At 41.1% G+C, this 12,333-nt stretch overlaps 1 protein-coding gene across 1 annotated transcript in view; it reads right to left on the bottom strand.

Annotated features, from left to right (window-relative positions):
• Positions 1 to 12,333, bottom strand: part of KDM4C (lysine demethylase 4C) — a gene marked incomplete at both ends in the record, with an annotated part of 127,399 nt that overhangs the window by 83,600 nt on the left and 31,466 nt on the right. Inside the window, one exon of the mRNA XM_084278394.1 lies at positions 6,376 to 6,479. Coding sequence (XP_084134520.1) covers positions 6,376 to 6,479 — 104 coding nt within the window. The remainder of the gene's footprint in view (positions 1 to 6,375; positions 6,480 to 12,333) is intronic.

Raw genomic sequence — 12,333 nt, 5'->3', positions numbered from 1 at the left:
CAGTCCTCCTCCCATACACCACCGATTTTTTTATCACTTTTCAAATCCATACACACCACTTGCTCAAGCTGGACCAAACCAAAAACGCCATCCCAATCAGACCAATCTCCCTTTCATTCATCACACCAAAGATTGCTTCCAAATTGCATCATAACCTCCTGCTTACATATAGAACATACAAACAACAGTTTACACATACACAAAAATCCTTCGATCCGCATACAGAGCACCAGAAAACAACACCTGGTTCAAAACTCATTTCCCTTACACAAACAGTTTAAACCTGCCATTCACTTTGTCCATCTCCAGCTGCTCTCCTCGTGGAGACTCAGCACTCGCCCCGCAGTCAGACTGGCTTGTTCACTCAAAAACCTCTCACACAAACTTCTCCTACAACACACGGTACCGGGCACAAAAACTTATTGCACACACAAAGCGTAGCAATGGTTATGAAAATCCCAATTATAACCACAACGATGTAAATTTCAATTCCCATGGGCTGCAGAAAGTTATAAATGATAGCTATCCCACATTGTTTCTGCTAGCCCAAATAGCGAGAAGCCCAGATCACCAAAGGGTCTCACGTATGCGCGCAAACCTTTACCAGTTTCGAATCCACCCGTGGGGCGAGCACCAATGCTCTTTACCTCGCGTAGGACGTCTCCTCACGACTTACAGGTATCCCCAACAGGCATGTCTTTCCATCCTCCCTAAGGGACTGTATGGAGGAAGGTTTCCAGGGGCTCTCTCCCCAACCCCTTTTTCTCGCTAAGCCGGCTATCCTTATTTCCCATTCGGTTCCTTGGAGACTTTTTAACAACAAATCCACCTTTTGCTTTGCCCTTCTCCGGCCGCTTCCCTCGTGGAAAGACGGAACCGCGGATCCGGGCCCCGCACTCACTTCGTACTTAACTGTGTGTGTCTCACACACACACACACACACACACACACACACACACACACGTCTCCCCGAATGTCCCGACCACCAAGGCAATACTTAACGTCCGATTTTCTTACCTTGGTCTGTGCACAGAGTTGCCTGGTCGCTACAATAGCGCCTACTATCCTTCCCACTGGTTCACTAGGTCTACCTTTAAAATTGGTCTCGGGATCTAGTCAGTCTGCCGCTGGAACTCCGGTCGACGATACACGAGACCGTTGAAATCAACGGGACGCGTCTCCCCGTCCTTCGGCGGCAGGAGCTCCACACGGCGATGATGTTGATCCCGGACGAGCCCCCAAACTGTTAGAAATGACAAAAGGTACTAAAAACAGGACTTAAGGTAGACAAGTAGTGAAGCAGTAATTTATTATACGTTCTTGCAAGACCGGGTGACCCAACAAAGTAGGCACACTTTTGGTCAGTGCCTGCAGCCTTTTTATACCATACATCTATACATATTCATCACCTGTCCCGCTTCGTATTAAGATGAGTTCAAAGAGGTGGTTTCCATAAACTCCTCCCAATTGCGTCTGCGCATTGTCCTGTGCATTGTCCTGTGGTAGTGGTCGTCGGGGGTCTCAGCGATGAAGGCTCCGAGTCTTCCTCAGGTTGAACCTTTCACCTCCTTCCTCTGTTTGACTATGGATTTTACAGGCTCAACCCAGGCGCCCCATCCACAGCAGTACACAGTATAATACACGTGGCATGTCTGGGACATTCCCACTTCCATTGGTGAAGTAAATTAAAATGTATGAGTCCTTTTGTCTGGGACAACTGCTTACTGGCAAGTAGTTGTCTTTATCTTAACTTTCCCGGCAACTGACATGGCCTAGGGCTGAAGGAAGTCAAAGCTCCATACAGGTTTCAGATTGCACATGTTAATTTTGTGAAAGGTTTCTTCACTCCTGATCAAAATTATTAGATTTATCGAGACCCCACATCGTTTTTCCTGTTTGACTTGATGTACAATCAACATGATTGAAGCCTGTTCGTTGAGCCTGATTTCCTTAAATTCCAGACCATGTCCTCAGTCACGATTTAACCCCTTATCTCATTGTCCAGGATCATCTGCATCTTTTAGCAGAGCTATGTACTCAAATTGAACCCTTGAGAACAATATTCCCCCTTATTTTCCTAAATCCTTTAAGCCAGTAAATAATACAATAACATTTTTCAGTTTGCAAAAGCAACATTTCTTAGCACTTTCCACAGGTTTCTCCTGAATAGCACCAGAACTTTTCTTGGGAAGACTGGAAAGAGACCTTACTGTTACCCTTCTGTCCCACACTCAATCATTTCAAAAACCACCGTTTGAAGACCTACAACAGAGGGCCTTTTAAGTTACTTACCATTCATGAACAAGCATAGAGGAGGAGAAACTCTAAGTTAACAAGCCTTAGCAGTTAAAGAAAACAACGTTGTCCACCCCAAAGGCAGACAGTGAATACATTTTTGGATCCCCTCAGGCAGTAACTTTAAATCACTTTGGATAGGAAATGAGGAACTAAAATTAACAATTGCCTTGCATCAATTCTTCAGCTTCACAGCAACTAAGACCAAGGGGATTCTTGCATTGGAAATGTATGGATGTAAAGCCATTAGATACCACTTTACATTACATTAAAATCGATGTTAGTCTGTCCGTGTCCTTCCTCTCTTTCTCTTTAAGCACAGTTTAAGAGAGCAGAAGGACTCTGGTACTACTGACACCCAGCATTCCAAATACCTCAAGGATAAGGAGCCTGGGAAGAGATTATCAAAGAAGAAAAGTTGACTGCAGTTAAACTCTGACATTGCTTTAGAGAATGAGCAAGGGTAGTTCAAAAGGGCTGCTCTGCTCTTTACAAGAACAGTGAAAAGCAAACAAAAGTATGCTGAGACCACTGACAACAAAAAAAAATACAGAAAGCAGAAAAAAAGAAAATGCAACAACAAAAACCTAAAAACACTGCCATAGCAATTACATTTTGTGTAGCTGAAAAAAACCCCAAACTCCTACTCGTTATCAAACAAAATAGCAGATATAAAAGGCTTCTAGAGTAAATTACTGAAAAAGTGGGGTAAGGTAAACAAATCCTTGGTCAGGATATTCTCTTTCAAAAGAGAAATCTCTTCTTCCTATACTTGGATGGACTGCTGTTCTGCTCCGGACATGAAGAAAAGGAGAGACAGCACTTCTGTCAGCCACTACTCTCTCCACTCAGAGACAGCTTTAATCTCCTCAAGTCAGCTCACCAAAGACTGTATCAAGGACAGGGTAGTCAGAGACCAGAAATGGCACCCTGTCTTCTGAACTATCTGATAAGAGTTAATCAATAAACTGGAAGATTCAGAAGTAGAAAGAGATTCCCCATACTCTCATATGCCTTGTTACAGGAAACACAAAAAAGCACTAAAAAAGCAAACATACATTTAAACGAAGCAAATAATCCAAGCAATGACTGGTACTGTTCAACAAGATGCATTTGCTGATTACAGAAAAATAAGGAGACTTCTTAGAGATTATATAAACTGTTCCTATTGTGTGATAATGCTCTGCATAAGCAACAGAGTGAGAAAATTAGGAGGACAAATATGATTGTAGGAAAACACACAACTTGAAATCACAAAAAAGGAGACTTCAACTTTAAACAACTGCCAAAATTAAAACCCACAACTCCAAACCTTATTCTTATTAACATGTCATGCCTTAAATCTCAGATTTTTGCTGGCAAAGTTGTCGTGCATTCAATTTCTGCTTTTAAAATCCCCCTTTCTTCTCCCTCAAAATTCTCATGTTACAGTTTTACAAATTCTTTCCATGCTTCCTATGCTCAACTGCAATAAATACAGAGGGAGAGCACTTCAAGATGTGTATTTCTGACCGTAATATGGAATGAAGGAAAGAGAAGAAAACAAGAAACATACACTTAGCTAACAAAGCCAAAGAATAAAATTGGATATAACATTTTTCCATTGGACTTTGCAAGGTTAATTATTTGTGGGCTCATATTTAGCATATACATGCAAATGCACACACAGGTGCATATATTATAACTGCTACTGTAGCTCTCCAACAATCGCTGTGGGAATGTTTAAGAAAGATTATTCTCAATCCTAACAATTCCAAAATTTATCTCAATACACCCACCCACTGCTGACAGTTTAGCAGGTGTTCTATTGCAACAAGCAGCAGTTCAGCTGCCACCTGGTAGGCGTAGGCTGACTTATCAGCATTCAACACATTTCCACTTCTATCACTTTGAGCCATGAGAGATCACAGCCTAGTTCCCTCTATTCACTTTCTCACTGAATCCCATTAATTATAATTACACTTGGGTACAGTCTGCTTCCTCCCAAGACTCGGTGACAGAACCAAACTTAAATATTTAACTATTTCTAGCTACTCTTTTTTTTTAATTAACGTACAGGAATAATCAAGACTCTGAAATAAGAACATCAACTCTCTTACCCACGTCAAACGTGTGGTACTGAAAACAAATACGCTGGCATTCTACAATACACTACTTTAAACAGCAAGCACTAAAACCTACACTGCTCAGAATAATGTTCTGAAAATCCAAACCTATAAATCCAGTTATAAAGTCTTCCAGTTTGGAAAGTTTCATCTGACACTTGATGATAAAGCACAGTGCTATGAAGGGAATCAGTATTTACCTGTATTTTACAAAAACTGAACTCAGCAACTACATGAGAGCCAATGGGATCCTGGGGTGCATCAGGAGGAGTGTGGCCAGCAGGTTGAAGGGGGTGATCCTCCCCCTCTACTCTGCCCTGGTCAGGCCCCACCTGGAGTATTGTGTCCAGTTCTGGGCTCCCTGGTATAAAACAGACAGGGATCTCCTGGAGAGAGCCCAGAGAAGGGCTACAAAGATGATTTAGGGCCTGGAGCATCTCCCCTATGAGGAAAGGCTGAATAAGCTGGGGCTGTTCAGTCTTGAGAAAAGAAGGCTAAGGGGGGAACCTTATTAATGTTTATAAATATCTTAAGTATGGGACACAAAGGGGAAACGGCCAGCCCCTTTTCAGTGGTCTGTGGAGACAGGACAAGGGGCAATGGCTGCAAGTTGGAGCACAGGAAGTTTTGCACCAACATGGGGAAGAACTTTTTCACAGTGAGGGTGACAGAGCCCTGGGACAGGCTGCCCAGTGAGGTGGTGGAGTCTCCTTCTCTGGAGATACTCAAGACCCATCTGGATGCCTATCTGAGTGATATGAGCTAGGGAGCTGCTTTGGCAGGGGGGTTGGACCCGATGATCTCTCGAGGTCCCTTCCAACCCCTACGATTCTATGATTTCCGTATGATGATATATCATTCAGAAAACAAAATACTACTTACATGAGTAATTTATTTTAAAAATCCCGCTTTCTAAGGCAGGCAGTATCATTCTAAACACCTACATTTCTTCAGTTTTATACATAGGTTGGTTTAAGCATGAAGAGTGAAGTGACATTTCATAAGGCATGTAGAAATCAGTGGCTTCATCCCACCAAAACATCCACCTTACTCTTGGTTTCTTTGCCTTAGAAGTAGTACAGTAACACAAGGTTCTTCTTATCAAGTAGCCGTAGATTTGATTCCCCTCAGCTCTGCTACAAGCATATCAAGTATTTGACAGTACCAGTTAGTGCTGTTTTACTAGTGCTACAGGTAATTACTACTGTCGTTACAGACACTTACAATGGAAGCACAGACATTGATTTCTGTTGTGCAGACATTTGCATGATTTTCATTTTGCTACAAAATATTGTTTTCAGGATGGATCAAGAACATTGTTTCATTTACTTCCTCAATAATGGATTCATTTCAGAAGGCTCTACTTTGACTACATAGTACAAGATATAATATCATCCTATAAATTCTGGGATATTTGCAGTTTTGTGTTATATGCACCTAAAGTATTTTCTACACTTGAATATTATATTTTTCAATATACTTCTGCTGGTTTCAGCTGGGATAGAGTTACATTTCTTCACAGAACAAAAGAATCATTCACTTTTTTTTTTGATCATAATACTAAACTTACTTTTAATTGCATCAGTGAAAACAATATACAGACACACAGAAATGAAACATTTATCTTTAAATGTTAGGTGTACAACATAATACAGGTAGCTAAGAAACATTTTAGTCAACATAAAATGACATGTAAGCTTGCATGGAAAAATACTGGTATTGTCTTTAAAAAAATAATTTCAGAGACTTTTAGGATAAAGATTATGTTGTCTGAAAGTGTTTTCTGCTAGAAAATTCCAAACTAAACAATGTAAGGGTCCTAATACTAAAAGCATTTCTTTACATCTTTTCATGAACTTAGTGCCTAAATACAATTAAAAAAAAGTAATTCTGGCTTAGCTGTACTATAAACAGTCCTTAAACATAATTCAATTAAATGTGTGAATGCACCACTTAAAAACAAATAGTACCATACCTTATCAAAAGGAACTTTATACTTTTTCAGGATCGATGGAGATATCAGCACTGTCTTGTGGCGGAGAAAAGCATCGCATTCTTGAGAACTCTCTTTGAAGAACACTAATAAGGCAAAATAAGTAATACTGGTTAACTTTTAGTTAAATAAAAAATTAGGAAACTTCTATACTATTTTACAATACATAAAACTGTTGGTTTAGAATCTTTTGTTGTGGCTTTTCTAGGTTCTTACCCTTTCCGGAGATACGTCATTATTGTGGTTCTTTTTATGACATTCTCCCTTCAGTCTCCTTTTCTCTAGCCTAAATAATTCCAGTTCCCTCAGCCGCTCCTCCTAAGACTTGTCTTCTAAATCATCTTTGTAGCCCTTTTCTGGACATGCTCAAGAATCTCAATGTCGTCCTTCTAGCAAGGGGCCCAAAACTGAACACAGTACTCCAGATGCAGCCTCACCAGTGCTGAGTACAGGAGGAATACAGTGAAAGCCATCTAACTACCTACTACTTTCTCCGAATACTTCCTCGCAATCCATCTTCCATTTAAGTACAGGTGCATTACCTGCTCAAAGATGAACACATCTTAATACTTTTGACTGTTATGATGTAACATCACAGGCCCCACAGTCCTTTTAGTGTTTGTATCAGACCATTATCAAGAACCACCACTATGAGTAACTGCAGTTCACACATTTAGCAGTCTGGGATAGTATGACATTTTAGTGTATCAAGGACATAACATCTTAAAATAATCTATTTCTGTGACGCTCAAATCTATTTATTTGCTTCTGTATATTTTTCAATGTTATCACGACTTCTTAACATCTACAGATGACTGTATTGCATGTTATTTATTCTCAAGTGATTACAGAGATTTCACAGAGATTAGCAGGCTACTACTGAAAAAAGTTTTAAAAATTTCTCTTTATATTCAGAAAACAGAACTGAGGCATAATAGAGTTCACTATCTCTAACATTTCTCTAAACAAAACACTGAACAAACAAGAAGTTTAAACAAGGAGTGCTGGCTCATCATTTTACACTCAGGTGCTAGGTATACCATTTCATCACAGACCTCTCTCAAAACACACAACAGAAGATTAATTCTAAGTCTTTAAACTAGTGCAATATGAGTTAGATTGACTCTACAGGAAAAAGAAAAGTATATAATAATGACAGTTGGTTAAAAAAAAAGGGCTATCCAAAATTATTTTTATTTCCATTACAAACCTAGGTAAAATTCATATGGTAAGAAAATCCAAATGTAAAGCAATTTAAAAACTATTGCTTTTCTCTGGGTATAAGGAAAACATACATAATCCTATTCTGATATGCAGTAAAACTACCCCAAAACATGGGTAGAAATTAAAGTGAAGCAAGCAATATTAAAAGAGAGATATTATATATTCTACCATTCTACCGACTTGCATAGCAACTTGATACTGAGGAAGACAAATGTCAGCTCTTCATGTTGAAAAACAAAAGTCTCTTTAATGTTGGCATATATAATGATTCAGAAAAAATACTTCTAATTCATTTATGCATAAAATGATACTTAATGCATGAAAAACATAAAAAGATCTTTGAGAGACAACATCACACTATTCTCAAAACTGAACTGCAACTATTTTGCTGGAAAAGCCTGGTAATTCTATGAAAGCAGTAAGAAGGCACAGGAAATAAATTAACAAAAATTACTAGACAAGTGATACATTAACATTGCTTAGTGGACATGAAATTGGCCATAGGAAATTTAAAGTGTTTGCACAAGTTGCATAGTTGCATCCCCTTCATGTAAATGTCAGTTTGTCATTCGTAGAAGCAGTTTCATAGAATCCTAGAATGGTTTTGGTTGGAAAGGATCTTCATGATTATCGAGTCCAACCATCTATACAGCCCTACTATGCCCAACACTGGACCATGTCACCAAGTACATCATCCACTCTTTTTAAGATGTTGACTCAACCACCTCCCTGGGCAGCTTGTTCCAATATCTGATAACCCTTTCAGTAAAGAAATTTTTCCTAATATCCAACCTAAACTTCCCCCTGAAGTAATTTCAGGCCATTTCCCCTTGTCCAGTCACTGGTTACCAGGGAGAAGAAACCAACCCCCACCTCCCTACAACCACCTTTTAGGTAGCTGTAGAGAGCAATGATATCTCCCCTTCAGTCTCCTTTTCTCTAGTCTAAATAATTCCAGCTTCCTCAGCCGCTCCTCCTAAGACTTGTTTTCTAAATCATCTTTGTAGCCCTTCTCTGGACATGCTCAAGAATCTCAATGTCCTCCTTCTAGTGAGGGGCCCAAAATTGAACACAGTACTCCAGATGCAGCCTCACCAGTGCTGAGTACAGGAGGGAAGATCACTTCCCTACTCCTGTTGGCCACACTATTCCTGATGCAAGCCAGGATGCTGTTGGCATTCTTGGCCACCTGGGCACATTGCTGACTCACATTCAACCATCTGTTGATCAACACCCCTGTGTCTCGCCCCTCCAGACAGCTCTCTAGCCACTCCTCTCCAAGCCTGGGATTGTTGTGACCCAAATGCAGGACCTGGCACTGCGCCTTGTTGAACCTCATGCAATTGCCATTGATCCAGCCTGTCCAGGTCCCTCTGTAGAGCCTGTCTACCTTTTGGCAGATCAACACTCCCAACATTCCTGATATTTTCAACAACCTTACTGAGGATGCACTTAACTCCCTCATCAGTGTCATTGAACTGGCTCCAGTACTGAGCCCTGGGGAACACCACTGGTGACTGGCCTCCAGCTGTATTTAACTCCGTTTACCACAGCCCTTTGTGCCTGGCCATCCAGACAGTGTCTCACCCAGTAGAGCACATGCCCATCCAAGCCACGAGCTACCAACTTGTCTAGGAGAATGCTGCAGGAAACAGTGTCAAAGGCCTTTCTCAGGTCCAAGCAGAAAATAACATCCACAGCCTTTCCCTCCTCCACTCAGCAGGTCACCTGATCACAGGAGATTGGGTTAGTTAAGCAGGACCTGAACCCACGCTGACTGGGCCTGATCACCTGATTGTCCTGCATGTGCTGCATGATGGCATTCAAAACGATCTGCTCCATAACCTTCCCTGGCACCAAGGTCAGACTGACAGATCTGTAGTTCTGCAGGTCCTCCTTCCACCCCCCTTCTTGTGAAGAGTGTCACATTTGTGAGCCTCCACCCAAGTAGGACTTCCCCAGTTAGGCAGGACTGCTAATAGATGATGGAAAGCAGCTTGGCAAGCACTTCTGCCAGCAACCTCAGCACCCCTGGATGGAGCCCATCTGGCCACATAGACTTGTGTATATCTAGGTTACATAACAGATCACTAACCAACTCCTCATGGATTATAGAGGCTTCATTGTGCTTCCCATTCCCTGTATTTCCACTCAGGGGGCCGTGTACCCAGAGTACTACTGGTTTTCTTACTAAAGACTGAGGCAAAGAAGGCATTCAGTACCTCATCCTTTTCCTCGTCCCTGGTCACTATGTTTCCCCTTGCATCCAATAAAGGACAGGTATTCTCCTTGATCCTCCTTTTGCAGCTAGTGCTCTTACAGAAACATTTCTTATTATCTTAACATCACTAGACAGATTAAATTCTACCTGGGCTTTGGTCCTTCTAGTTTTTTCCCTGCACAGCCTCACGACAAACTAGTAGTCCTCCTGAGTTGCATGCCCCTTCTTTCAAAGACCATGAACTTTCCTCTTTTTTTTGAGCTCCAGCCATACCTCTGTCCAGCCAGGCTGGTATTCTTCCCCGCCAACTCCTTTTTCAGCACATTGGGGCAGCCTACTCTTGCATCTCTAAGATTACCTTCTTGAAGAGTGTCCAGCTTTCCTGGACACCTTTGCCCTTCAGCACTGCTTCCCAAGGGACTCTGCCAACCAAGTCCCTAAAGTCTGCCTGACAGAAGTCCAAGGCAGCAGTTCTAACTGCTCTCTTTATTTCTCCAAGAATTGAAAACTCTATTCCCTGTGCCCCAGACAGCCTCCAGTTGTCACATCACCCACAAGACCTTCTCTGTTCACACAAAGCAGGCCCAGCAGGGTGCTGTCCCTCATGGGTTCCTTCACTAGCTGTATCAGGAAGCTGTCTTCCACGTACTCCAGGAACCTCTGGCACTGTTCCCTCTCTGCTGTGTTGTATTTCCAGCAGACATCTGGGAAGCTGAAGTCCCCCATGAGTACAAGGGGAGGCAAATGTGAGAATTCATGCAGGTGCTTATGGAATATTTTATCTACCTCCTGATCCTGGTTGGGTGGCCTATAACAAACTCCTACCATTATATATGTCTTGTTGGTTTTCTCCTTGACTCTGATTTATAAACACTTGGCCTTATTCTTACTATGGTCAACAACCCTACGATTTCAGAACTGTTTTAACATTATTACATTACACACATTGTACTTTTTGTATGGTCTTCTCCAGCACACTCCCCAGCCCTGAGTTCAGGGAGACCATTTTTTTTCTGATTTCTTGGGTATAGGCTTAAGCAGCAAAGGTGTGATGTACACCTCTGACCAATGTACTAGGAACTCTGCCGAGATGCCCAGAAATCAGTTTTTATTCAAATTCATCACTCTTTTTTCTCCCCACCAACAGACAGAGAATTCTTTGCACTCTTTTGGAATTGCAATGTTATAATGTAAGTTTCAAAAAGTGGTACTTGGTAGGTGCAGTTTCATCATACACATTTGGCTTCACTGTCTAAAGGACAGTTAAAATAAATTAGTCCACAATTTCAACTATTTTGGCACAATTAATACCTACACCATAATACAAACATAGTTTGGAATCTACAACTTACGAGCTTCAGGAAATGTCAGTCCTGAGCAGCATAATAATAGAAAGGTACTGGAACATACAGTAAAAAAAGTGATTGAAAGTGATACTTGAGAAAATAAATGGTATGAAAAGTAGCAAAACCCCTAAATTTCTAAAAGCAGGGAGAATTTGACTGAGTTGTCTTCCTTGAGAAGACAAATTCTGGACCAAATTCTTGTACTGCAATATGCTCAACTAGCTCAATACACAATGGGAGAAAGCAAAGGATAGGCAGATATACAAAACTGAAGTTGTACCACCACAGCTCAAGTGACAACTCCAACCTGAAGGCAAGCTTGTTGCCAAATTCTAAGAAAGCTGCAAACAACATAGAACAGCAGAACACAACCTGTTCAAAATCCATTAAGAGCAATTTACGAGAGAGCATTTGCTGTGATTACAGAGTCCTCACAGTGAAATTAAAGTGCAACCTGCACATTCTGTACTGCTATAAAATACCTTTTCATAGAATCATGAAAGGGTTTGAGTTGTAAAAGACCTATCTAGTTCCAACTCCCTAGCCATGAGCAGGACATCCTCCACTAGACCAGGATGCTCAAAGCCCCATCGAACCTGGCTTTGAACACTGCCAGGGAAGGGCCATCCACAGCTTCTATGGGCAATCAGTCTAGTGCCTCACCACCCTAAGGCTGAAGTTTTTCAAGTCTACATTAATACACGCTCAAATTTCCCAGTCTCATTCATCTCATTTTTCTCAAAAGCATCCCCCTTCACTGAACAAGGAAATAAAGGAAGGTAGTATTCCCTCATCACAAGACTGTTTACCAGAAGGTCTTTTGTTCTGCTCAGGCAAAAGGTAAGGTCACACAAGCACTTCCTTCAGGAAAGAAAATCCCAGTGGTTAGCACATGTGAAAAATACCTAATAGGGTACTGAACAGAGGATACTTCATCAGAAACTTTGCAAGACCCTTACAAATACATTCAATTCAGGCAAATTCAACACACCAGAAGAATTCTCAAGTACCAAGATGATGTTAAAATTTACAACATAAGAGAATAGCATGAATTGAAAATATCTTTAATGTTATTACAACTGATCCATGTTAATGCAATTAAGCTCAAAGTTACAGTGATTTTTTACTTATGTAGATCTCCATTTAGAG

This window comes from Gallinula chloropus (assembly GCF_964237585.1).
Source record: "Gallinula chloropus genome assembly, chromosome: Z".
In the NCBI taxonomy this organism is placed as follows: domain Eukaryota; kingdom Metazoa; phylum Chordata; class Aves; order Gruiformes; family Rallidae; genus Gallinula; species Gallinula chloropus.
This window is presented reverse-complemented; position numbering and strand designations above follow the sequence as displayed.